Source organism: Pongo abelii, chromosome 16 (genome assembly GCF_028885655.2).
Source record: "Pongo abelii isolate AG06213 chromosome 16, NHGRI_mPonAbe1-v2.0_pri, whole genome shotgun sequence".
Classification (NCBI taxonomy): domain Eukaryota; kingdom Metazoa; phylum Chordata; class Mammalia; order Primates; family Hominidae; genus Pongo; species Pongo abelii.
Genome location: NC_072001.2, coordinates 35,048,163 through 35,075,356, shown reverse-complemented (window position 1 = coordinate 35,075,356; position 27,194 = coordinate 35,048,163). Strand labels below are relative to the sequence as shown.

Here is a 27,194-nt window from a genome sequence, read left to right as displayed (position 1 = left end):
TTTGCAACAACTTAATAATTTATTACATTACAGTAGCATCACGCCAGCAGTCAATAATGCCACTTTAGGCAAAAGTTTTCAGTATTTCCGTTACACATTCTGTTAACAAGAACTCATACATTGGTAAAATTCCTTCTAAGAAAACTTGGCAAATAAAGCTTTGGACTGGAATTGGCATTTCTTTCTCTACTTTTCCTTCCCACCATTTCTTTCTTTTAAACTACAGTATTCACATTTTAAAATGTTTTAACTTATTTCATAACATAAAGATAGCAGTTACATTTTTAAATATTTATATTATTTTAAAATGACTCTTAAAGTACAGTTTTAAACCCACGGGCTAGAAATCATACCACTGTTAATTAGCCACATTATTTGGTCTAATATTTTTTCTTTATCATTCTGAAACTGGGTTTATCTAATACATTGATAAATTCATACAATTTGGAAGAGTCAGTTGAAGTCACAAGGACCCAATATGTGCCCTCTTTCATTGAATGCTGGCAAATCTGTTATTCCATTGGCAAAATCATATTGCTGCTCTCCTGTTCATCTCATATTTATAAAAGGATCATGAGGATGCCAAATGCTAAAAATGGAGATGGTCTAGTGAGTAGAAAATCCCCACCCCAGGGAGCACACATACATCTCTCCCTACAACCTAATAATGTGATGTGTTTTGGAACACAGACATTAGAACTTCACGAAGTTTTAACTGTTGATTCTTTCCCAAGCATCATCAAGTTATGATTTAGGCAATGTATGACTGAAATGCGTTCATTCATCACTCATAGGCACAATCACATAAATATTGCACAAAATATGTCCCTGACTGAAACTGAGAGGTACAAAAACATATTTCACTCTTCGTAAAGAAGTTTGTGAGGAACTACAACTCTGCGATTGTATAAACACGTTTCCTGATAATACACTGACATTCACAAACGGTAGATTGCACCACAGTGTGTAAACATTTTAAGTTGCATAAACTTCTCCTTGATTTTCAAAGATAACATAATACTGTCTACTAAAATTCCTTTTTGTTTCAACTAAGTACTCTCACATATATTAGCTCATAATAATGTTTGTTATTAAAGTGTTTTCCACTCAAGGAAAAGAAGTAAATTCCTATGTCAGAGTAACCAAGGTGGTTGAAGAATAGGTATTAGCCAGAGACGTCTAGATGGTAACATCAATCTTCAAGCCTCAAAGAAGCTCCATGAACAGAGAGGAACGCCAGGTGTCACACAGCTTTCCTTCACTCTAATTCATTCTTGACCAGAGCCTGTATGCCTGTTCCAGGGACATTTAAACTCTTAAAGGATTTCTTATGATCTTCACTAAATACATTAAAAAGAATGCCAACCAGTGCCCTTTTGTGAACTGGGACAGGAAGTCATGTGATTAAAACAGGGAACATGAACTCTGACTTTAAAATGTATTATAGATACAAATGCTCTAAGCTAGGAAAGGTTTTCCACATCCACAGCCAATGATGGGAGCCTTTCATTCCTCGGAAATAAGCCCTTTTTAGGTCATTGGAAAAGAGTACAACTGCTGCAGCTCACGATGCAATATCTTCATGATCCCAGAGCATATAAAAATCCTAAGGGAACTGCCACAGTACAGTGCTCATTCTCGGCACCGGAACAAATGAAACACACTTTATCCTGCACATACCTGCCAGAGCAGGCCACTTTCCTCTTCTGTGAGATTTAAAAAGCTCCCCCAAAAGGTTATTACTCCCATCACCAATACACAGAAAATGGAGGAAAGGCTGTTTCCAGTTCTCGGCCTTTAAACAGCTCTAAATGTCAGTACTCATAGTGGCATATTACAAAGTAATAAACAGTGCACACTTGAGGGCAAAGCACATATTGAGCTCTTGAAGAGCTCACTGTGATTAAGATGAGATCAAGCATAATAGCAGAACATAAGCAAATTTTATCTGAATTCTGTAATGAATATGCACACTGCAATAACATTTAAAAAGCACGGGAGCCTATTTCAAACCAGAGAGAAGAGTTTTGTGCGACGACTGGGTCTTTGTGTGTTTGAACTCCCACCATGTAAGGGCAAACTCGATATGCATGCTAATGCCCTACAATTATGAAATTAAAAAGAAAAATGCTAAAGGATGCCAGAGTGAACATCCGTGAGAGCCACAGAGACCCACTCTCCTTTAATTTTCTACAAATAAACTTAAACTATAAATTAGAAACACAAATAATCATGAGTGGCTGTAACATTCAAATGAAGTAAATGAATTGTGTAGGAGATTAACCCCGTAACTTTGTTTCGTTTTTAACAATGTCTTGAGCAGCTCTTTGATGATGGTGGTATTTATCTCCTTCTGGGCAGCCAAGCCCAGCAAAAGCATGGCACACAGGGGTTGCTGCCCAAGCCTGGGTGCTCTTGGTGGTCCTGCATCTCACCAAGGAGCTGCACGATTGGCTGTGCAGTAGGGTTGTCCTGGGAAGAACCCTCCCTGGCTTCTCCTTGCGCAGGCTTCACGCTGTTGGTGAGGCTCATCTCACAAAGATCTTTGGAGAGAGGGAGGCGAGGATCTGAGTGGAGTGCTAGCCCCCCATGCTCCTGCCTGCTCACCCCACCTGGGGGCTCTACTCACCACCATGCATGTCGGCAGCCCCAAGCTCCTGGGGGGCTGGGGCTCCTGGACCGGGTTCAGCAGCAGGGTTCCGGGCAGCGGCCAGGAATTTGCCGTGCCCCTCGTTATAGTTGGCACAAGCCGCAACACCATCTCCTGCAGCTCCAGCAGCTTCACCTGAAGGGAGGGGTGCTCAGCTGTCAGGCCGCTGCTGGTGCTCACCCTCATGCCCACCCCCACCCGCACCCCCACCCCTACCCCCACAGGGATGTTGCACACCCTACCTTCCCCTCCTCCTTGTCCTGGGCCAGGCTGATGATGTCCTCCTCCAGGTGCCGCGTCTTTGGCACTGCCCCCTGGCTCTGTTAGAAGGCGATGCACTTTCCTGCGGGAGGAAAGGGCTCAGACGCTGGGGCCCCTCCCACAGCCCTGCAGCTCTCCCTGCCGTGCCCTGGTCTCCCACTCACTGATGGCATCTCTCTCTCCAGTACTGGATGAATCGAACTTCCAGTTTCTCCACATGCTCCCTCAGGTCCGCCTTCTCCTCCAGGAGGTCCATAAGGCCGCTCTGGAGCCAAAATTATGGGGTCACATCTCAGCAGCGACCTGCCCCACCCCTGCCCTTCTTGGCCCATGCTAGGACTCACTCACCTCCAGCTTCTCCATGACTTCCCGCAGGGCCGGGAGGGTCTCCCCACTCACAGACTCGCCCCCAGCCCCCGAGGCTGGGGCTGCTGCCTCTGGCTCCTTCTGGGCCGAGGTGACCGTCTCCGTCACCTGGCCCAGCTTCTCCTGCAGCTCCTTTACTTGCTGCTCCAACTGCAGGGCGCTCTTGTCCTCGTTCTTCTGGACAGAGAGAAGCAAGTTCTGCAGCTGGAGACCCCAGAACTTGGTGTCTGCCTCCCATGGCACCGGGAAGGGTGGAGGCAGGTTAGAAAAATACTCTCCTCTCTCCCACAGCCACCAGAGCAAAGCTCTGACTCACGGGTGCCTTTGGAAGTAATATTTCATGTGAGGGCTGCACTGCCCCATTTTACAGGTGGGGAAACAAAGGCCTGGAGGGCTAGGGAGGCGGGCAGGCTCCCCAGGTGAGGCAACCCACCAGCTCCTCGTAGTCACTCTGTGGCTCGGCCAGCTGCTGAAGCCTCTTCTCCTGTTCCCGAAGCCTCTCCTGCTGCTCCTGAAGCCACTCCTCCTGCTCGCAAAGCCTCTCCTTTTGCCCACGGTTCAGGACATTGATGTGCCGATTGTTTTCCACCTGAGCCTGGAGCTCTCCTGCCACTCTCTCCAGCTCCTTCCTCAGGTCTTGCAGCTCCACCTCAGAGGGCACTGCTGGGGGATCCGGGGGCAGTGGTTCAGCTGAGAAAGGAAGCAGACCATAAGGGCCTCTGGATTCTCAAAACAAAAAAAACAAAAAACAACAAAACACCCTCCTCTTGGCGCAGAGCTCCTCTCAGTCCCCCCAAACTTGGCCTCACTGCTAATGATTCCTCGCACCCGGATGGTAGCCAATCTTCCAAACCACTTTCAGATAAAGAGCACTGTGGGTGGCTGACAATGGGCCCTCTTTGCTCATTAGGACACTGAGGCTCATGGAGATGACAAGACTTGTCTCCTGGCACAGACCTCTTTCCCTCTGCCTCAAAGCCCTGCCATCCACCCACCTTCCTGGGGCATTCTAAGCCACCCCCACAGCCCTCTGATGCCAGTCCTGCTGCCAGGTCATGCCGGTCACATCTTACCCATCTGGTTTTTGAGTTTGGACAAACTCCTCTCCAGCTCTTCTACCCGATGCGTATCATGCTTCTTCGCCTCCTTCAATGTGCAAACCTGCCCAAAGCACAGGGGGAAAGGGCCCTGGAGAGAGGGGCTGGTGGCTGGACAGGCTCCCATCTCCCTCTCTGCCCCCACCTCCACAAAGCCCAGACCCAGGACCACCTCTGGCTGCACTATTCCCATTTTAAAGATGCCCAGAAAGATCCAGTGACCTATCTAAGTTGTTGGGGGGGCGAGAGGCTGAAGGGTCAGATCTCACCTCCTGTGACATTTTCCTCATCCTCTGCTGCCACTGGACCCTCTCTCCTTTTATTTGTTGTGCATATTGATCTCTCTCCAGCTGGACTTCTTTAAGCAACTCCTTCAACTGCAAGAATGGGCACAGAAGTTAGGAAAGGCTGTCACTGGTCCTCACCTGCTCCTGGCCACCCGGGGTCATCTTCCTTCCACATCCTTCCCTCTGCAAAACCTCACCTGTGTCACGTGTCGTTTCAGCAGTATCTGCTCCCTTATGGACTGCTCTAACTGCATCTTCATAAGTGCTTTACTGCGGCTCGAGAACTGGATGGTGAAGAGTGAGAAGTTTCGATCTGGGGAGCCTGGGCCATTCCACACAGTGCCCCTTAAAAGGGCTAGGGCTAGACCCAATATACAACTTGGCCAGTAAAGATCAAGGCATTTCCAAGCCCGTGGTCTGGTTTTGAAAAAAACTCAGTGAAGTTGGAAGGGACGAGGAGAGAGATTAGATAATATTGCTATTGTTATGACTATCACTGTTGGAACCTTTATGGAGTGCTTCAGCAGGTACCTCGCTAGCAATCCCATTGAATCCTCGCAACCACCATAGGAGACAGTTACTATGATTACCTCTCTTGGGTAGATGAAAAAACATGGAGTATTTGAGGTTAAGTGCTTGCCTAAGATCACTTAGGCAGAGCTAGGATTTGAATACCCAGGTCTATCAGATTCTCTAAGCCCATTTTTCTTGCTGGGGGTGGGGGCAGAGTCAGGAAGGGGAAAATTAATCTTTTATTCACTTTTTGAAAGGATGATACATTCACATAGTCCAAAACTCAGAAGGAATAAAAGGGAAGTATCTGCTAGCCACCCCGTTGCTCTCTTCTGAGTTGTTTATGAACACTTGCAGACATGTTTTATGTATATTATCATAGTGTGTACACACACACACACACACACACACGTTTCCTCTCTCTACAGAAATGGTAACATACTAAAGATACCCTTCTGTACCTTCACAGTATAAGTACCCAATACCCCACACCCCACCTAGGACTTGGCCAAGACCACGGCCAGGTAAGGGCAGGGCAGCCACTTGGCCTCCAAGCTCTGCATCCAGTGCTCGCTCCCCACCGCGCCCCCCAACTCACCCACAGCAGCTGACTCAGCCTCAGGCTGCCTCTAACAACCATACACAAAAGCAGTGAGAAATGGCCATGCTGCCTTCTGGGCAGGACACTCCATCCTGCAGAAGGGACCTTTAGGCTCCCTCCTCCATCTGCGAAGCCGGGCTCCCAGGGGACAGCGCAGGTGGTTGGACTCACCCCATCCGGCTTCTTCTGCGTGGCGGCGACAGCACAGAGAGCCCGCTCTAACTCTCCTGTACGCTGTGATGAATGTTGCAGGCGGCCGGCCAGATCCCTGGACTCTTCTGTAATGACAGAGTTGAGATGGGGCTCAAAGGACTCCCCCTACAGACCTGTCAAAGTGCCAGGTTGAAGGATGACAGGGTGCCCAGATTCCCACCTTCAAAGTATCTGAGAGAACGTTTCGTGCGATACAGGTCCGTATTTAGTTTCTTGTTCTCTATGTTCAATCTCTGGATTTGAACCTTTGGGAGAAAAGCCAAGCAAGTGCTGAAATGGAAAGAAACACTCTCCGGAGGACAGGAGGAAACTTCACACCCTCCACTCACCTCTAGCTCCCTTTGGGCTTTCTGTTTCTCATTGTTTGCTTCCTTTTCCTATAAGAAGAGGAAGACAGAGCTCTTACCAGGGAGAGGCAGAGATGGCACGGCAAGAGACATGCCCCCAGAATGCCACCAATGCCCCAGGACAGACCCACCCATGGGACCAGGTTATCAGGGGCCCTGTGGGGATGGGGTGGAATCTGAGGAGTGAGCCTTCTTCCCCAGGCTGGGAGTAGGCGAAATGAGACTGGGGCCTCTACATCTGAGTGTCCCCCAAACCCAGCAGTCATGTCACGAGCACACGAAGAAATCACGTTACTTCTTCCAGCTGATGTTCCACTTGTTTCTTCTGTTGTTTCTGTGGGGTGAGTCAAATTAAGGTGATGGAAGGTGGCCCCCTCAACTCTATTCCCCAGAGAGGAAGCGGTAGGCAGGGGCCAGGAATGGATTTTAAAGGCAAAGTTCTCAGACCCAATGGGAACAGGAACAACATGTTCCTAAGCTCCCAAGGACAGAGGATTTGGGTCTTTGTTGGTTTTCAGCCACAGCCACAGAACTCAAAGTCTGAATCAGGAATCTCTTGAGAGGACAGCAACATAAACCTCTAGAGATGGAGTTTGAGAAAGGCTCCCCCTTCTGCCACCTTGTGATTTAGAAAAGTGTGTTCATTTAATAAACATTTACTGAGCACGTATGGGCCAGGTACGGTTCTTCACAGCAGATATAGGATGGAAAAGGACAGACAGGAGCCCTTGGCCCTGAGGTTTCCATTCTAGGGGGTCTTTAAATCTCAGACTCTTAGAGCTAACAGAGACCTTTGATACTCACTACCTCCTCTGGAAACACTAGCCCAAAAAGGAGAGGTGGCTTGTCCAGAATCAAAGATCAAATTAGGGACTGAGTCGTGGCAGAAATACAGGGCCCCTGACAACCAGTCAGGCCAGCACTTCCCCAAGAGGCAACAACGCCAGGGCATGTGTAGTAAGGACTCGAGTAGGGGCGTCTGGAGGGGAGAGAGTTGGCAAAGAGGGCAGCAAAAGAAGAGCCATGCTGCATGCCCTGGGGTCCCTCCAGGTGAGTCCTGGGTGCCCCAGCTCCCTATCTGCCCTTGACGCCAGGGGCCCCCAGCCCCCTTCTTCAGGGCCCCAAGGGGAAACCGGAGCCTAGGATTGGCAGCGTGGAAACAGGGGACCCCACTGGACTCTTACCAAAGATTTGATGGTGTTATTCAGTCGACTGATTTTTACGGATCTCGAGTCCAGGACTGCTGCTTGTTCTTCGCATGGGTTCTGAGGTGCATGCAGAGAGGAGGAGGTGGAGGAGGAGTTGGGGGAGAGGTAGAGAGAGCAATCATTAGGGCTGGGGTGTGTGTGGGCTGTCTCAGCTGGCAGAAGGGCACCCAGTCCCCGTTGTGGGAGGAGGGTGGAGGGCTGGCCTGCGGGGTCACTGCACTTCTGCCCAGAGCCTCCTACCTCCAGATCCTTCAGGGTAGCAGATGATGTAGGGCCCTCCCCGTGGATACCTGTTGCTGACTACAAGAGATGAGAGTGCACATGGAGATGTTCTGTCCCCCAGTGTCTGAGCCCTCCGACTTCCTTTCTTCCCCATCAACTGGCAACATTTTCTTTTCTGCCTATCTTGGACCTTTGTCCCATAACTCCTTTATGCCAACTTCTCTCCTGGTTCTTATCTCCGCACCATCCCACCCTGGGGCCCTTTCAGTGACTCCTGATGGCAAGTGACTGTTCTCATTGTCCTGGCTTCCCCTTGAGACTGGGGATGAGGAAACTCAAACAGCAAAGACCATATCCTGGGTGTCCTGGGTGTTGACAGCAGGCCATGTACTAGGGATTAACATAAAATCGACAATAATAAATCTCATTTAAACTTCACAAATACAAGTCAAACAATACCACCTCTATTATACAGATGTGAAAAGAGAGGCCCAAAGAGCTCAAGCAACTTGCCCTAAATCATATCCCTAGCAGACGGAGAGGCAGGATTCAAACCCAGAATTCTTTTTTTTTTTGAAACGGAGTCTCTGTCTTCCAGGCTGGAGTGCAGTGGCATGATCTAGGCTCACTGCAAGCTCCGCCTCCTAGGTTCACGCCATTCTCCTCCTTCAGACTCCACAGAAGCTGGGACTACAGGCGCCCGCCACCACGCCCGGCTTTTTTTGGTATTTTTTAGTAGAGACGGGCTTTCACCGTGTTAGTCTGGATGGTCTCGATCTCCTGACCTTGGGATCCACCTGCCTGGGTCTCCCAAAGTGTTGGGATTACAGGAGTGAGCCACCGTGCCCGGCCAAATCCAGAAACCTTGACTAGTACCCAACAGTCCATCCACAATCTTAACAATTGCCCTCTACTGCCCCTTGGGCCCCCTGTCCCCAGGAGCCTGTCCAGGCAAGACTCACAGCCTCAGATGAGTGGCAACCACCAGAAGCGGCTGTCTCAGGGTTACCGCCATTTGCTTTCCTGTTCCTCTTCGCTGCTGCTGGAACACCAGGGCTGTTTCTCTGCCAATATTCTTTTAACTGTGGGAAAGAAGAGCAGTAATACTCATGAGAACTATCAGCCCCTACAGCCACATCCTCCTTTATAGTTTTTATAAAAGACTCTTATATACCATCTGATTTAATGACACCAACCACTCTATAAGGTGTCACAATCATTTAGGGACAGAGAAGGATTGATATCATGGCTAGAAAAAAAGAAAAAAGAAAAAGAAAAAGGTGATACTGGAACTTGGAAACCCAGTCTTCTGACTCTAAGCTCTGGGGTTTTGCCAAGAATCAGCAGCTGCCAGGGACCAAACCCAGAGGCAGAGGTAGAAAAGGAAACATTAAGTAGGCAGGAGCTGTATGTCATGTGGTTTAGAGTCATACATCCTCACATGTCTGTTAGTGGGAAGAACTGCACCAGTACCTCCCAAACTTTTATATCAATGTGTCCTCATGGCAGAAGGCAGCCTTTCAGTGAAATCTGGGAATTTACCAGAAAGAGGACAACCCAAGCCTCATTTCAGAGAGAAGTCTGGTATACTCTTAGACACCTATGGGACTGCCATCCCTAAGTACATTCATGTTTGTTCTCTTGATCTCAAGAGAATTAAAGGAAACTGATGCTTCAGAAAGATGTCCCACATTTATCCTGTGGCACTCAAAGTACCCAAGGTTGAGATAATATGAGGAAGATTCAAACTGTCAAGTTCAGTTTCCCAAGGTCTATTCCACAGAAGATGAGGAAATCTCACTTCAGAGACCACTGACCGAAGGGCAGTCTGGTCCCAGAACCATGGAGAATGAGAATATGAGGTGGAGAACTCGGAAAAAAATGTTAAAATCTCTCTGGAAAGTAGAAGCCTGGGAGAAAACCAAACCAAACCAAACTCATTCTCCAATTGCCATCCAGAGATACTGTCAACATTTTGAGTTCACGGGGGAAGTGTAGGCTTTTCCCACCATCAACATCTGTAAGGGAGTGAGGCAGCCTGAAACCTCTTGCTCCTGGGTCCCATAGTCTCCATTCCCCTTCCAGCTGGAAATTTCTGCTGTGACCAGAAGAACCAGAAATGGGGTGACAACGCTTAGGGGACTGGGCCATAAGACCAAAGCCAGTCTTGCAGTAATGACAGTTAGTAGACAGACTGTGACATCACTACATTCCACTCCTCCTAGTGCGGGGGAGGGACCACATCAGCGCGATGTCCGAGTTGCCGCTCCACGATGCGGGAGGGAAACACAGGGTTGTGACCCAGGTCCTTAGAGACGCCAGCGCAAAGAGCCCAGGGAGGTCGACCTTGAGGCAGCAGGAGGGGAGGGCAGAGTCTGCAGCAGGGAGCCCCAGGAGTCACCAGCCCAATGTCACCCAGGGACAACTGGTGAGGGCGGGGCCTGGGGCTGGGGGGCCCAGGTCCTTGGAGATGTGAGCCCAAAGAGCCCAGGGAGGTCCAACTTGGGGTGGCAAGAGGTGAGGGCCCAGTAATGGAGTGGGCAGCTCCAGGAGGCACCCGCCCAAAGTCACCCTGGGGTGATTGGCGAGGGCAGGGACTGAGCTGTTTGCTGAAGGGGCAGGGCTGACTGACAAGACTTTTGTAGGGGGAGCCCAGAAGCGCCGGTGTTGGGGGGCAAAGTCCAGTGTGCCTCAGGAGTAGTATGGACTCTGGCAGCGGTCTTGTCGTCGGAGGGAATCTGTGGCTGAGTTGGGGGGCCATGACCTGGTACGTCTTTACCTTTTTCTTGGCTGCAGCTAATTTGCTCTGTCGAGTTTCTTCTGCCATTGTGGGGTGGGGAGGGAGGCGGGGTTGGGGCCACGACAGCAAAATCCCAGCGAGCACCGATCAACGCCTCCAGTCACCTAGCAGGCAGCTGCGTAACTGAGCCAGAGGAGGCGTAACCAGGGCCCCAGTAGAATGTGGAATAGGGGTGTGGCCTTAATGCTCCAAGCCCATTGGTCAATGAGAAAGATGAAAGGGAAAGGGGGCGTGGCCAGGCAGCAGTGTGTCCAGAGGGACCTGTGGCTCATCAAGAAAGCTGCCCATGCAACCGCTGTCCCCACCCACTCTGAGAGAGGGGAGGGGCCACCCACTCTGAGAGAGGGGAGGGGCTGGCTTTTGCTTTAAAACTTTAAAAAACATATGTGTGTATACTTTATATATATATGTGCGTCTCTCTGTGTGTATCTATGTGTTCCTCCAGAGCTGTCTTCATTAACCAGCTTCTACGCAAGGTCTATGATTTTGGCCTATACCTTTCATCTTCAAATACTGTACAAAAATTACCAGTATTACCTGAACTGAGATACAGATCCTATAAAAGTGGGAAATCCATAGCATGCTTGATTATTAATGAAGCAGACTATATTATCCAACATTCCAATAAGATAAAATAATCAAAATGATTTCTTTTTTGGAAAAATGTTTCTCTTAATTCTCCTATATTATTGTTTTGTTTTTTTTTCTTAAACAGGAAAGATGGTTAATATCTGTAAAAACGCAAAGCTTTTGGGCTGGGTGCAGTGGCTGACACCTGTAATCCCAGCACCTTGGGAGCCTGAGGCGGGTGGATCACCTGAGGTCAGGAGTTCGAGACCAGCCTGGCCTCCATGGTGAAACCCCGTCTCTACTAAAAATACAAAAACCAGTCAGGGGTGGTGGTGGGTGCCTGTAATCCTAGCTATTCAGGAGGCTGAGGCAGGAGAATCATTTGAACCCGGGAGACAGAGGTTGCAGTGATCCAAGCTCACGCCACTACACTCCAGCCTGGGTGACAGAGCGAGACTCCATCTCAAAAGAAATACAATACAATACAATGCAAAATAAATTTAAAAAGCTTTCAATTTAATAAGCACTCAAAGCTCTTCACCGGTTTAAAACAAATACAAGGCCCATTTTTCTACAATCACCTGGACTCTCTAAGCCTTGCAAAGGAAACTGAATCTCTCACTTGATACTTGGCTATGAGTTGCAATCATGAAAACCAAGAATTGTGTTATGTCACTGTGTACTGCTTGTTACGTGAATTTCACACGAGGCTGGGATCAAGGGTTTAATCGTTCATGATTGGCTCCATAACCTGTGTGCTTCTTACCCCAGAACAAACTCAGCTTTTGTCTAGAGTTCTACAATTTATAGTTAGTAGACAAGAGCGGTTCTCAGTAATGTAGTCTCTGGACTAGCAGCACCAGCAGCACCTGAGAACTTTTTATAAGAGCAAATTCTCAGGCCCTACCCTGGACCTGGTGAATCAGAAACTCTGGAGAAGGGCTCAGCAATCTGTGCTGCAATAACCCCTCCAGGTGCTCAGGAACCTCTGGCATACAGCAGGTAGAAAAATGTGTTTCCTTCTGTAGGTCCAAAGCCAGGGATACTATATGTTCTGTCTCGATATGAAACAATGACATGCAATTAAAACACGTAACTCTCCTTGCTACTCCCACCCTCTATCCAATGTGATTTATTTTTATGAGTTCAATAAGAAAACAAGTGGCAATCAGACGTTTAGTCTAAAAAGTATATTTACAAGTATTAGTTGTCATCCAGCCTGATCTCATACGAAACCACTTACATCCTCTTACAGCTAAAGTTTTAAAAAAGTATCTTCACAATGTAAGTCTCGGGCACATTAGGAGTTCTATAACAAAACACCAAGTAGATCAGAATGTCCATGCTTACTAGAGAAGAAAAGTGGAATCATTGGCTATATTTTCAAATTGCGTTCAAAGGAAATTTAAGTTCTGAATTTTTTTCACCTTCATACTTTCAAGTTAATAGAATTTAACCAGAACACTCCATTCCTTCAATCAAAGCCTCTAGCCCGGCTAAGTTTTACTGTACTATTTCTTGCTTTCAATGGATGTAAAGCAGCGTCCTGGTAGGCACATTTTGTATACCTGCAAAGATGCAGAACTAAACAGTTCTTCCATCTGTTCCATATTAAAACAAAAGTCCTGTAAACCTTGGATGGTGAGTGTAATACTTCAGCACTGGCACCAATGCCTCAAATAGGAAAAGATACCAAGAACATCACTAGCAAAGAAAACTAAACACTCAGCCAGGAGCAGCAGTTCACATCTGGAATCCCAGCACTTTGACAAGCCAAGGTGGGAGGATTACCTGAAGTCAGGAGTTCAAGACAAGCCTGGGAAGCATAGCGAATTCACATCTCCACACAAAATTTAAAAAAACAGCTGGGCGTGGTGGCACACACCTGTAGTCCTAGCTACTCGGCAGGCTGAGGTGGGAAAACTGCTTCTGCCCAGGAGTTCGAGGATGCAGTAGCTATGATTATGGCACTGCACTCCAGCCTGGGTGACAGAGTGAGACCTAGATAATTACATTCTCTCCTGCTCCTGTTTACACTAAAATCACTAAGTTAAAACGCTTTCCAATTTGGCAGGATAAAAATTAAGTGAAATGTGACTTTGGAGTTTGGAGGGAGAAAGAAGGAAGGAAGGAAGGGATGGAGGGAGGGAGGGAGCAAAGGAATGAAGGAAGGAAGGGGAAAAGGAAGAGGAAAAAGAAAAGAAAGGAAAGGAAAGGAAGAAGGAAAAAGGAAGGAAAAAGGAAGGAAAAGGAAAGAAAGGAAGGAAACAAAAGAAAAAAAGGAAAGAAAAAAGAAAAGAAAGGAAAGGAACAGAAAGAAACTAAAGAAAAGGAAAGGGAAGGGAAGGAAGAAAGAAAAAAATGAAATGACAAATTACTTACTGGGAGAAAGTTTTAGTAAACTCAATGACAAATAAAAGGTTAGTATCCTTAGCCTATAAAGAAATCTTTAACATTACTCAGAAAAAAAAATGATTTTCAATAGAAAATGGGCAATGGAGAATCACGCACTTCTCACAAAAATAAAAATGGCCAGTAGGTATATAAAAAAGATTCAAAAGCACTAGAAATCAAGGAAATGTCATGAAAACAATGACATTTTCTGTATAAAGGTGCAAAGATGACAAATGGAAGGGGGAACCTGGAGCTCTGTCCCTGTTGGTGGGAGTGTAAACTGAGCCACTTTTTCTGGAGGATAATTTGAAAATTTCTATTCAAGACCCTAAACATTATTACCCTCCAGAAATTCTACTTCTATGAATTCAGTCCAAAAATGCTTGCTTGAGTCCATTCAAATGTATATATAAGAAAATTCACCTCTGCGGTAGCAATGATTCAATTAATATACATCCAGCCATTAAAAATGATGATGCCAGGATATATTTACTGCCACAGAAATATGCCCAAAATATAGTAAGTGACAAAAGACTATCTAGTATGATTCTACTTTTTAAAATGTTTACATGCATAAAAAAGTATAAAAAGCAACAAACCAGAATGTTTTGAGTGAGAAATTAAAGACTTTTCTTAATATTTGTCATCCAAATTATTACAGAAAGAATGTGATTTCCTTTGTAATCAGGGAGAAGTGTTATTTTCATTTATTTATATTTAAATCTCTTTTTTTTTTCTTTTTTTTCTCCCGTATGTGTCCCATGTAGGCTAGAATCCCTGCCTCCTGAGGGAAACCAGCCCATTTTTGGGAAGTGCACTATATAAAGCTGCCCCATCTTCCTTTTATTTTAAGAGATCGGGAGACACTTTTATTTCAAATTGTTTTATTGTTCTCAGAATATATATTTTTTAATATATGAAATTGAGGAAAAGATAAAGGAAAGGCTGACTCCCCACCCTCCTGGGGCTACTCTTCCGATTTTTGCTGCTATTGTTATGTATCAGTATTCACTGGGTACTAAAAAGATGGGCAGCCCCTTAGATCCTTTTTTCTTATCTCTTTCTCATAATCCTACTTCATTCCTTTATTCACTTATTTTTAAAAGGGTCATGTGTACAAATACATAGTTCAGAAAATTCCTAAATGTAACTATCTATAAAAGTATGTGGCTAAATCCCATTCACAGTCTTATTCTCCTTGCGGCAAAATCCCATTCACAGTCTCATTCTCCTTCCACAGCCAAACACTTTTAATTGGTTTCTTATATATCATTTCAGAATTTATCTTTGCAAATACACACATACGACGCCATTCCTTCTTCCTTTTAAAAAATACATACATACAGACACACATACGATGCCATTCCTTCTTCCTTTTAAAAAATACATACAATATATCCGAGTTCTTCTACAAGAGTACAGGGGTCTTTCTCATTCTTCTTTGCAACTGCACAGTATGCATCATTTGGATGTACCACAGTTTACTTAACCAGTTCCCTGTTGGTGGACACCAAAATCATCCCTATCATTCTATTACAGGCAATAATGCCAAGCATAACCACCTACACATACCAAGTTCATTTCTGAATCTGCCTTTGATGAAGCCTCTGTTTCAATCACCAGAATGTCGCAAGGCTGAAAAATTAGCCTCTTTTATAGTATTCATTATGTACAGCAGTATGTAGCAAAAGACTCCCCCGGGCAAAGCAAATGTACTCTTTAGGGATTTACTTCATAACAATAAATGGATAAACAGAACACCAACGAGAACCATTTCTATTTAACCATGCATATGTATGTATACAATACATGCATATGCATAGAAAGCATAAATAAATCCATCAAAGCATTAAGCATTGTCCCACTACGGTGGATCTATGGAGTGCTTTATAGACCGCCCTCCTTGACTATCAACTCTTTCTAATTTCACAACAGTAAATATATACACCTTTGCAATATAAAATTTCAAAAAATGCCAACTCCAATTAAGTTGCATATATTCCTTCAGTCTTCCCTATATTTGTATGGTGCTTCAGAGTGCTCAAATATCACTTCATTAAAAACATTTATTTATTTATTTTTCACAGATATAGAGATGTCAAGGTCTTGCTCTGTTGACCAGGCTGGTCTTGAACTCCTAGATCCTCCTGGATACTCCCACTTTCACCTCCAGTAGTACAAGCGTGAGCCATCACCCCCGGCAGGCTTCATTTCAGAACTCTTTCCCCAGCACTCCATATATTATGAATAATTCCTTTCTTCTTCTTTGGATAGCATTTTAGTCATATCTCTATTACCTCACTTGTCACATGATAACCAGTGGCTCACCCATCCATCTCCCTTGATTGCTCATGAGCTCCTTGAGAAGAGTCTGATTTTCAGCACCTTGAACAGTGTGCGACACATACATGCTTCATACGCAGAGAAGGAAATGATTTCACTACAGTGTAATTATTCCCAGAATTCAATACCTGTATTTCTGAATTGTTCTAGATATTCTGCCAACAACCTGAGAATGTTATGTTTTTTTCCCTAAAACTTCCATCCATTACTGTGTGTCTATGGTCATAGTTAACTCAATTGTGACATCCCCTCTGGCCAAGCCCATTAATAGTTTTTTTTTTTCTAGGTGATTTTTAATTTTAATTTTTGATTTTAATTGTTTCATTTTTGTGTTTTAAATCTAGCAGTGTTTGGTAAACTTCAACATCTCTATATCCCTGTGTCTTTGCCCCAGCTGGTCTCTGCTTGGAATAATGTCTCAAGGTTTTAGTCACCTGGAAAAAATTTCTACTCACCCTTAAAGAATCAGCATAAATAGGCTGGGCATGGTGGCTCATGCCTGTAATCCAAGCACTTTGGGAGGCGAAAGTGGGCGGATCACCTGAGGTCAGTAGTTCCAAGACTAGCCTGCCCAACATGGTGAAACCCCGTCTCTACTAAAAATACAAAAAATAGCTGGGCATGGTGGCAGAGGCCTGTCATCTCAGCTACTCGGGAGGCTGAGGCAGGATAATTGCTTGAACCTGGGAGGCAGAGGTTGCAGTGAGCTGAGATCATGCCATTGCACTCCATCTTGGGTGACAGACTGAGACATCATCTCAAAAATAAAAGCTTAAATAATACCTTCTCTGAGAAGCCTTTATATTTTCCTATTCTTTCAGGAAGTGTTGAAAATTCCTCAACTTTTGAAACATTTATGCCTCTATTACTATGTATCAGGCAGTGAACTGAGTGCCTAGGATAGAAAGATGAAACTGTAGATCCTGCCCTTATGGAGCTCATGGTCTAGTATGGAAAACAGCTGTATGAACAAATAACCACACTATAGGTCTTCAGAGCTCAAGTCCTATCCTAAATACTGCGAAATTAATGTTCTGTGAGGTTTTGAAAGTACGAGGGCCAGAGACAATATGGCTGCTTGGATGACTTTCCATCCAAGTTAACATTCGGCCCTCATCACAAAAGGAATACATGTGTGCCTCTTCCTTGCAACCCACCAGTGCCTAACACATCATATCACCACTTTTGAAATTAGGAAACAGGCTCAGAAGTCCAAGAGCTTGACCAAAGTAACTCAGCTGGTAGGTAGCAGAGCCAGGTCAGTATGATTCTTCTTCAATATCCTGCCAGCTACATGGGCAAGTGGCCTCAAAATCAACAAAAGTAGAGGTGGACATGCATCAATGGAGAGAGGCTCAAAAGGAGGATTTTATACACAAGAATAGAACAGAAATGTTCTGGAAGTATATCTGTGGATGTGAAGCAGGAGGGGGCACATCAGGTTTCACCCTGGCCAAGTGAATCTATAATTCCAACCTAGGCCTCGTCCCCTGAGCTCCAGACTTAGCTACCTGTCTTTCTTACTCTAATATAAAATCCACAGGGCAGGACCTTAATCTCTAGCTTGTTCACACAGATTAAAGCAGAGTCTGGCTTATAGTAAGTACTTAATAAATACATGAATGAATAAATAAACTATCAAAGAAGCTAAAGAAACATTCCACACTCTTGGGGGAAGGGATTACCATGAAACAGACCCTAGCAGTCACTTACAAATACAGTTGACCGTCATTATTTGTGTATCCCATATTTGCAAATTAGCTTACTTGCTAAAATGTCTTTGTACTCCCCAAATTAATACTTGTGGCACTTTCAAGGTGGCTCCTGGATAGACACACAGTAGTGAAAACTCTGTCACTCTTTGCACACGTCCCAAGCTAAGGTCAAATAAAGTGACCTTGGTCTGCTTGTTTCAACTCTCATACAAAGATGACCTGAGGACAGAGACAGTAGAGGACACTGCAGGGTAGTGCAAGAAGCTGTGGCTCTGGGGCCAGTTGGACGGGGTCTGAATTTTAACACTGGCACCTGTTAGTGGAGTGGCCTCAGACAAATCACTTACAATTCTGTACTTCCTTTATTCTTTTTGAAATAAAGAAAATTCAATCTACCAGGATGAGTTGTTTTTAGGAATTAAGATGATAACCTGCATGACATATGTATTTATGTACATATTTACACTGGAAATGAGGGTTTGCTATTTGGTTAATTCAGTGTTCTGGGCAACTTTATAGAATATTACTACTGCAAATAATAAGAGTTGGGTGTAATTATTTATAAAGAAATAACAGAGATGTAGACAAAACAATTATTTGGATGAGCTAGAGGCAGGCTTCAAGAAGCTTCTGAAGAAACAGAACTTCAGCAGGCACTTAAGGTGTAGAAAAGGCTTGCAAGGAGATAGAACAGCACCTACAGAGAGAGGTCCAGGTAGGGTCAGGAAACGGCATTTCAGGAAGTCTAGAGCAGTAGAAGATGAGGCCAGAACATGGTGCTACAGTGCTTCTCTGCACCCTGTATACACCCTGTACTGCAGAACCTCACTCTCTGCATTTAATTCTTGGTTTCCTGTTCTCTCTTCCATTAAACTGTGAGCCCCTCAAGATCAAGGTCTCTAAGAAGAAACTATAGCTACAGTCCTCTAAACTTGAAAACGAGTTATTAAACACAGATACACCCAAGAAGACCGTACAAAAATAATGCTGGATTTCAATTGCAGTCATAGAAATTCACAACTGGTATACATTTGCAATCTGTCCAGGATTTTTCTCTGATGACTGCTGTAACTCTGTCATAAACCCTTTTCATTGTTTTAGACACCGAAACATTTGTTAGAATGTTTGGGAAAGACATTCTAAAAGAGCAAGAAAGATCTTGATCTTTTTTGTGTAACTGATTGATTGGTTGACTGACTGAGATGGGATCTCATTATGTAGCCCAGGCTGGTCTAAAACTCCTAGATTCAAGCGATCCTCCTGCCTCAGCCTCCCAAGTGGCTGAGATTACAGGCACATGCCACCATGCTGGGCTCTAGTGTGATGTATTTATAAGGCTTAAACATATGGTTCATTATACAAGGCTGCCACCTCAGAGTAAAGATTTTTTTAAATTCACCCTAATAGACTTCTTTCTCTATATGCAAGATACAATTTTACCATAGTAAAACACAAGGAAACATACTGATATACATATATGTTACAAAGAGGATAAAAAAAGCAATATAATTTTCTCCACAAAAGCTTGCAAAATCCTGGCCAAAACACAGTAAACAGGATGTTAAACTCACAGCTTACATTTCTCCACTGAGACCTACGAAAAACAATGCCAGTTTTTGTACAGTCACAAAACGAAGCACTGTGAGAATTTACAAGATTTGGTTAACTTGTATATTCTCCCCACCCCGACAGACAAGTCCCAAAGGAGCCTAGCAGTTTTACCCCAACATTTCAATCTCCTCCAACCTCCAAAATAAAACCCTCACAGTCCAATATCTGAATTTATATTTTCAAACATCCAAAATCTTAATCAAAACAAAGAGCAGTGCATTAGCTTTGCCGCCATAGAATTCTTGGTATAATTTTACTTAGGCACATCACAGATGGTACTATTACCTAAAAACATATAGGTAGAACCAACATTACTAGAAACCAAATCGAACATATTATGCAGGTGAAAGGGAATAGGGAGTGTTGTTTTTAAACAGATTCAACGCTGTGATTCTCCACTCATAGGTTAGGTGTGATCAAATCACACTGTGCTGTACAGCTAAGTACGATCTACATTGTATGACAAAGTAGGGTAACCAATTATTTATTGAGGATGTGGTGGGTACAGAGAGGCATGCCAGAAGCTGTAAAAGACTTCATTCTTGCCCTCAAGAAACTTCCAAGTTTGTAGACAGCCTGATAGAAGGTAGTCGAAAGCAAATACTTCAAGCACTATCCATCACAATTGCCTTAGATATTTACTCTACCCTTCTACAAGCCTGAATATTTCGAGGCCCCCTTTCCTATCTCCCATGGACTCTATGGCTCAACATTCTTTAGAGCCACAGGCTTTCCTGGACTTCACGTTATTATTGAATCAACATGTCTTACTATCTGCCTCCTTCGCCAACTAAAATTCCACTTTCCATCCAACCACCACTTTGGCTTTGAAGCCACTGCCTGATACTGACACTTTGTCGATGTAGAATGACTATTCTTATACGTCTCTGTCTACTGATTAGGATCCTACTTTTAGTAGAAACAGTGCCATTGACTTCCAATCAACTAGTTTCAATAATATCTGAAATACTGGATAATATTTGACAATACTCCCAAAACAAATCATGAGTGATGTTCTCTCAAATACACGTATAATCAAATGTGAAATTGAGAAGATGGGGGCACCTTAGACTCAGAGATTGTATTCAGGCCTTTGTAGATGCATTTATTTGACATAATTATGCATTTAAAACATAAGTTAAATTGTCATCAGCCTGAAATTTATAGAGGCTTTTGTTGGTGAGAAACCTATTTTATATATCATCGTTTACCCATAGAAATGTTTTTGATTAATGTTATCTGTTAAAGACTTCAGTTCACAATATTTCCCCTGTTAATAGTATATATGTTTTTGGAGCTGATCTGGAGAATTCGAGGACCACGTTCTAATTGCTATCTGATGCTATTCTGGGAAGACAATTCATTGGCTTTGGGTTGCTGGGGGTTGGAACTTGAAGGCGCATCTGAGTCTAGAGATCTTGCCACTGACTTTGGAAACTCTGTTGATTCTACCTTTGGAAGTGCCTTTACATGCCTTATGGAAGGCCGGGCATGGTGGCTCACACCTGTAATCCCAGCAGCTTGGGGTTATTGATGAATAAATCAATTTGGGAAATGCTTGGTAAATTCAACAGGACCTCGCAGAGCAATGAATTTATATGGCCACGATTTTTTTTTTTTTTTCCAAAGAGCATTCGGAAGACTTTCTAGTACACCAGTTTGGGAACTGTTGGTGGAGGAATCAGGGTAATTAGGATTTGGACTATTCCAGGTACAGGTTGTCACCATATTCAAGGAATTTTTCTCAGTCTTTGTATATATCCGAATTAACTATAGCAAATTAACAAGCAGAAATATAAGAATTGGGCCTTGGAGGGAGGGAGAGGGCGAGAGAGGGGTAGATAGAAGTTTCCTATTTTAACTATGGTTCAATTCTAAGCATTCTACAATTTCATTGGATTTTTTAAACTAGGAATTACCAGGGTGTTTAACTTCCAAATTCATGTAGCTTTTGGTTAATCTCTTCATTATTAACTTCTAACCTTAATTGCTTCATATTTAAATTATAAGTTTTATGGTGTGGATGGTATGAATTGTTTTTCAATCCTCTGACTTGCTTAATGGGTTAATATATAATTAATGTTTCTCCCACAGTCCACATATGCTTGAGAAGAATATAGAATATCTGATTATTGGGTACAGAGGTCTATATTTGTCGATTGTATCATGTCCATTCACGGGTTATTCAAATCTATATATGGGCATTCTGTGTAACTTACTTATGGTAAGCCGGGTATGTTGAAATCTCCAAACACAATGGCAGACTTGTCAATTTCTCCCTGTGGTTTTATCAGTTTTTCCTCTGTATTTTGAGTCTATTTTGATAGGTAAATAAAATATGAAAATTGCTACATCCTAATTAATAGTCATTTAGCATCAAGTTGTTACTAATGCTTTGTGTTCCAAAATCCTATCTTGTTGAAACTGAAGCTCCATCACTTGTTTTTGGTTAATGTATACTGGCATATCTTTATCACTCTCTCTCCTTTATACAAACTTTCAATCTTTTCACATCCTCATATTTTCAATAAGATGGATTAAAACAGCTGGATATTGTTTTATTAGTTCCATCTGTCTAACTGGTAACTTTAGTCCATTTACATTTGTTGTGACTGATTAATGTGGACTTCCTTCTGTCACCTTTAGAACTTCTATTTCTCTCACTTTCCAATATAATTTTAATATCTCCTCCCGGGATTCCACTAAGACATATTTTAGAACTCATTCTGATCTCCCTCTCTCCTCCAACCCCACCAACTTCTGCCCTATCACTTATCCTCATGTCTGTCTGTGTAACATAAGGACTTACTTTTTGGAGATAATGGTCTAACCAATTAATCGTTTCTTCTGGTGTCTAATCCACCCACTCAGTTTCTTATTTCAACAATTCCATTGTATATTTCCTTATTCCATTTTATTCTGAGACAAAGTCTCACTCTGTCACCCAGGCTGGACTGCAGGGGCACGCACCTGCCACCTTGGCCTCCTGGGCTCAAGTGATCCTCCTACCCCAGCCTCCTGAGTAGCTGGGACTATAGGCAGGTAGGTGCCCCATACACAGCTTTTTCCTTTTTATTTATTTATTTATTTTTGTTTTGGTGGTGGTGGGGTATTTTTTGGAGAAATGAGTTCTCACCATGCTGCCCAGGCTTGTCTGCAACTCCTGGGCTCATGCCATGCTCCTGCCTCAGCCTTGCAAAAAGTGCTGGGATTACAGGTGTGAGCCACCATACCCAGCTATATATTTTATTTCTGTAAGTTCTATTTCATCCATTTTCCTTTCAGGTCTTCCTCATCATTCCTGGTGGTCTTACTGCTCACTCAATTTTATGAGTCCATCTTTTTTTATATAATAGATTTATTTCACATATAACTATTTTTTCACAATTCTAATATTTGAAGTCTGTATTCTGTATCTGATAATTCCAAAACCTACAGTCTTTGGGAAACATATTATGCATTGTTTCTGATAATTCTCAAATATATTGGGTTAACTACTTGAATGCTATGATTTCACTGAATTCATAGTTGCCTGGCTTTAGTCTTTGGGAATCCTACAGGCTTAAGTTAGAGATGCTTTCCTACAAAAAGTAACTGTGTCTGCTTCTGATGAGAGCTGTGGAGACAACTAACATGAGACTACTTTACCACCGTACGTAATCCTGACATTCTCTTGGATTCTCTTGGAGAATGTCAGGATTACACAAGGTTCTCAAATTTGGCTCCCCAACCTTGCTCATTTATACACAGAAGACTAGACTGTTTAGTATAGGTGGTGACTCACTTCCTCCTACCCTGGAAAAAACAAAACAGATCTCTCATCTGAATGTGATCACAGACTAGGGAATTCCGAAGGTGAATAACTGGAGGCTGTAGGCAGCAGGGAAAGACAGGTGTCTTTCCTGACCATAGAAATAGGTCAGAAGCTGCCCTAAAGGCTGTGTGCTCCAGGATTTCACTATTTAGCTCAACTACCAGTCCCTCCCTAAGAGTGAACGGAAGCTTCTTAGAGCACCATGTTGCCTTTAAACCACAAATTCTTGCTAAAAGTCACGGTCATGGTAAAAAACCTATGGCTTTGGAAGGCTTTCTTGGTCATGTCCTAGAATTAAGGTTAAGCCTGCGTTTCATGGTAACTGAACAGGAAACCAGCCCGACCAACATCCTTCTCCCCCGTGGCTTGCTATCAGCTCCTCTTGGTCGGGCCTTGGGCAGCCAGACGGTCTGGTTTTAATCCTTGCTCTGCCACCTGTAACCCTGGACAAGTTACCTACCTTCAGTTACCTCATCCACAAGATGCAGATATTAGTAATACCCTCTTTTTAAGTTATTAAGAGGATTGAAAGAGTTAATAAAAAGCAAAAAATAAAAAGACTTGGTAAGCATAGGCACAGAGGGAGGAAAAAGCAATAATAAAGGAATGATACTTCCATATTTTCTACAGATCATCTTTGTAACAAGAAGAAAACAAAGCAAATAAAATGAAACAAATTCTCTGAAAAAGAATTAACACAGGCAGAAGGCTCACAAAGTAATACAAAATATATCTTATGGTTTATGTAAAATTCTTTATAAAATACCTTCTTTGCTCCAAGCTGCACTCTGGCTTTGCCTTTGAGTCAGGTGGCATTTCTTTGTACGATGACTGGTTCTGTCGAGTAGGCACTGCTTCAGCCCTACAAAAAGAAGAAAACATCTCTAGAAAACCTGATTCCCACTTGGGAAGGCCTAACAAAATGGCATATGCCTCAACAGCAGCACATCAGTGTTAAAAAGTCTGGAGTCAAGGGGAAAAAGTAAAATTGGACCATTTCCAGAATCTCACCAAAAACAACAAACTGACGTTCCAAGTGGCCTACATGAGCAAATTAGAACCTTAAATAAAGGTCACTCTTAATGCCTATCCTAGCATAGATTCAGCACCAAGTACAATCTCATTTTACTGGTTTACCTTTTTCATTCTTGAAAGTAGGAGCTATGAAAAAAAAAACACTAAAATTTCTTTAAGAGAACCCTCTACTTACAACCTAACTTACGTAATCGAAACACTCTGTTGAGGGTGAAAATTGAGTATTATAAGAAAATAATCACCTGTTTTGTGAGAAGTTCAATACATAATGCTCCTCCACCCAATACATACCTTAAAAAGAAAAAAGGAAACATACAAAATTATCTCGAGAATTATTCTTGCTTAAACAATTTCTACATGCCATTACTAAGAAAGAATGCACACAGTAAACATGAGAAGAGAACATGCAAGCATGAACATACTTGTTAGGGATATAGGACAATGGGTAACTTAAAAACTCTGTTGGCATTACTCTCATGTAATTGCTCTGAAATTCTAGTCAATTGTTTGAAATGGCTCTTAGAACAGAATACTTTGAATTTTTATGATATCAAAAACTAAGAACTTAGCCCTAAGTATTCCAAAGAATAGGGGCAGAAGAACGCATTTCCTTAAAGTACTACCTCAGAATTCAATTCAGTAATTCCGATGTTGCCTGTAACATCAGAAAACAACTTCCTTAAAAGCATAGCAAGTTGGATTTACCAAGTTGCTGACCAGGTCGCATTCCCTCCTGCCCTCAATTCCATCTTTTGTGTTATACTTTATCTCCAGTTCCATTTTGCTTAGTACTCATTGTGCTCAAGTTGTCACTGTGGACATCAAAGCCTATAAATATATATTGTTGCGGCTCCTTCCTGTACATCTTTCCAAGTGATACCTGCTATTCTCCAAAGTCTGTGAATCCCGATACTAACAACTTGGAAATTCAGTTTAAGGTCCTCTGCAGAAGGTCAGTTAGCTCAAGGCAATCACATTTTTCTCAGGACTCATAAGAAATACTCCAACCCCAGAAAAAGGCCCTTCTCTCTGGTATCAGGAGCCGTGGGCCACAAACACAAATCCGACAGAATTTCCATTTACCTCCCACATGGTCCCTTCCCTAACGTTCTAGCTAAAGCAGGAAAAAAATCATGAAAACACCACCTGCAGTCATGAATCCTCCAGTTTCCTGGCCAAGATTTCATATTCCCTTCAAGATACCTCCCAAAGAGGACGTGACAAGGGAGGGGCACACAGAGTGCTACAGGTACCGAGAAGCTTTTATTTCTTTTATATATATATATATATTTTGAGACGGAGTTTCTCTTGTCACCAAAGCTGGAGTGCAATGGCACAATCTTGGCCCACTGCAACCCCTGCCTCCTGGGTTCAAGTGACTCTCCCACCCCAGCCTCCCATGAAGTGGGGGTTACATTACAGGTGCCCGCCACCATGCCCGGCTAATATTTTTGTATTTTTAGTAGAGACGGGGTTTCACCATATTGGCCAGGCTGCTCTCGAACTCCTGACCTCAGGTGATCTGCCTGCCTTGGCTTCCCAAATTGCTAGGATTACAGGCGTGAGCCACCACGCCCAGCCAAAGGTTCTATTTCTTAAGTTTGATGTTGGGCATATGGATGTATGATTTAATGTTTTAAAAAAGAAAGATACCTTCCTAGTTTTTTTGTATTTTCTTTTTTTGTTTTAGGCCTGTGTGCTTTATTCGTTACCCCATATGAATCTGTAAAGAAGTAGCCATTAGCAAATTCAGGCAATACATACCGGATTCATACTTCAGGAAGACAACCCAATTGACAACCACAACAATTCCTATGATAACAAAAGTGAGAGAAAATACTGACATTACGGTCATATCAAGAAAGTCATATCAAGAAAGTTCAATCATAAGATATATCCACAAGCAAAAATATACACAAAAAGCTAAGTACGAAGCTTTTAGAAAACTACTACCATTCTTAGAGTAAGTACAAGAAAGTATTCTTATATGTCTGTTTTTTTCATCAAAATACCGCATATAGCCATAGATTTTAAACCATTACATCTTATCTAGATTTTAAGCCATTACATCTTATCTAGATTCCATATTAGATTAACATTTCTTCTAGATTCCATCGTTATTCCTTTGTAACCTTTATTTTTAGTATCTTAAAAATATTTTATTAAATATAACACATACATTCAGAAAATTACATAAAATATACCTTAAGGTATACCTTAACAAGTTATTGTAAATTATTTGCCCATGTAACCACCAACCTGATCCAGAAATATATTCCAGCCAGTATCCAAGAAGCTCAGAGATGTCCCTTTCAGGTCACACATCCCTACCTCCCACCTGGATGGACTCCTTACCCTAACCTCTAAGTGATCACCTCTTTGTTCTTGATAGTTTTACTGCCCAAGTATGAATCCAGAAATAAGTGTTTCTCCGTTTTCTTTTCATTTTTGTCCCCCTAAGAAGCCTTTGTAGAAGTTTTCTTCCTAATTCTACCCCATGCCCCATGGAATTTTAACACCACAGATATATTTATGTCGGTTTATGTTATACGGCCCTTTGGAGGGCAGCAGACCAGTATAATAAGCAAGATTTTCTTTCACTCTGAGGACCAATTTTCACTCCACTGTAGACGATACTGCCTCCACTAAGAATGTATGCCCTAACCAACATTAGTTTTCCCTGTTGTTGAACTCTATATAGAGGAAATTGTACAAAATAGGTTTTGGGGGGTCTGGTCTCTTTTGCTTAACATAGTGTTCAAGGTTCGCCTGTCTTTCCCACATAGCTGTAAGCCATTTTATGAATACCACAATTCTTCATTTTCTTGGAATGAACACTTGGGTTATTTTCCGTTTGGGGCTATTATAAATGATGCTGCTCTAAACATTCCTGTGCCTCTTGGTTTCTACGTAACTCATTTCTTGTGGAGTATATATCCACAAGATTCCTGAACCATAGTGTATGAGTATCTTCCACTTTACCAAATTGTTTTCCATAACACTTGTACAAATATACACCCCCATTAGAAAAACAGAGAGTCCCGTAACAATTTCCTTACCTTAAAAGATAAGTTAAGCAAAATATCTCCTACACCTTCTTTTTCTTTGAAGATCTGAAGATCACTGTACAAAGGACGATCAGGGTCA

General features: G+C 43.1%; 1 protein-coding gene across 5 annotated transcripts; it reads right to left on the bottom strand.

Moving 5' to 3' along the window:
- LOC112131969 (golgin subfamily A member 8B-like) lies at positions 1-27,194 on the bottom strand. Of its 5 annotated transcripts, XM_063716547.1 has the most exons (20): positions 27,107-27,194; positions 25,812-25,859; positions 24,290-24,338; positions 23,779-23,874; positions 8,728-8,847; positions 7,784-7,843; positions 7,520-7,600; positions 6,631-6,669; positions 6,318-6,365; positions 6,149-6,233; positions 5,947-6,053; positions 4,859-4,945; positions 4,644-4,751; positions 4,351-4,438; positions 3,711-3,967; positions 3,260-3,454; positions 3,076-3,176; positions 2,893-2,993; positions 2,630-2,785; positions 1-2,543 (listed from the first exon to the last, which is right to left on the bottom strand). In XM_063716547.1, the coding sequence occupies exons 12-20, from the start codon at positions 4,919-4,921 to the stop codon at positions 2,344-2,346; spliced, it is 1,269 nt and encodes a 422-aa protein (XP_063572617.1). In that variant the 5' UTR covers positions 4,922-4,945; positions 5,947-6,053; positions 6,149-6,233; positions 6,318-6,365; positions 6,631-6,669; positions 7,520-7,600; positions 7,784-7,843; positions 8,728-8,847; positions 23,779-23,874; positions 24,290-24,338; positions 25,812-25,859; positions 27,107-27,194; the 3' UTR covers positions 1-2,343. The 5 variants fall into 5 exon arrangements, with proteins under 5 accessions (XP_063572617.1, XP_063572616.1, XP_054388507.1 ...); XM_063716546.1 differs by lacking the exons at positions 25,812-25,859; positions 27,107-27,194 and adding an exon at positions 24,928-25,084; XM_054532532.2 differs by lacking the exons at positions 23,779-23,874; positions 24,290-24,338; positions 25,812-25,859; positions 27,107-27,194 and adding an exon at positions 10,545-10,688.

What these genes read in the sequence shown, in the direction of transcription:
- LOC112131969 (XM_054532532.2), bottom strand. Translation starts at nt 10,592, where the DNA reads ATGGCAGAAGAAACTCGACAGAGCAAATTAGCTGCAGCCAAGAAAAAG. An exon ending in AAGCCCAAAGGGAGCTAGAG is followed by an intron (nt 6,234 to 6,317) that starts GTGAGTGGAGGG and finishes TTTCTCCCAAAG; the next exon opens with GTTCAAATCCAGAGATTGAA. An exon ending in GGCTGCCGACATGCATGGTG is followed by an intron (nt 2,544 to 2,629) that starts GTGAGTAGAGCC and finishes CTCTCTCCAAAG; the next exon opens with ATCTTTGTGAGATGAGCCTC.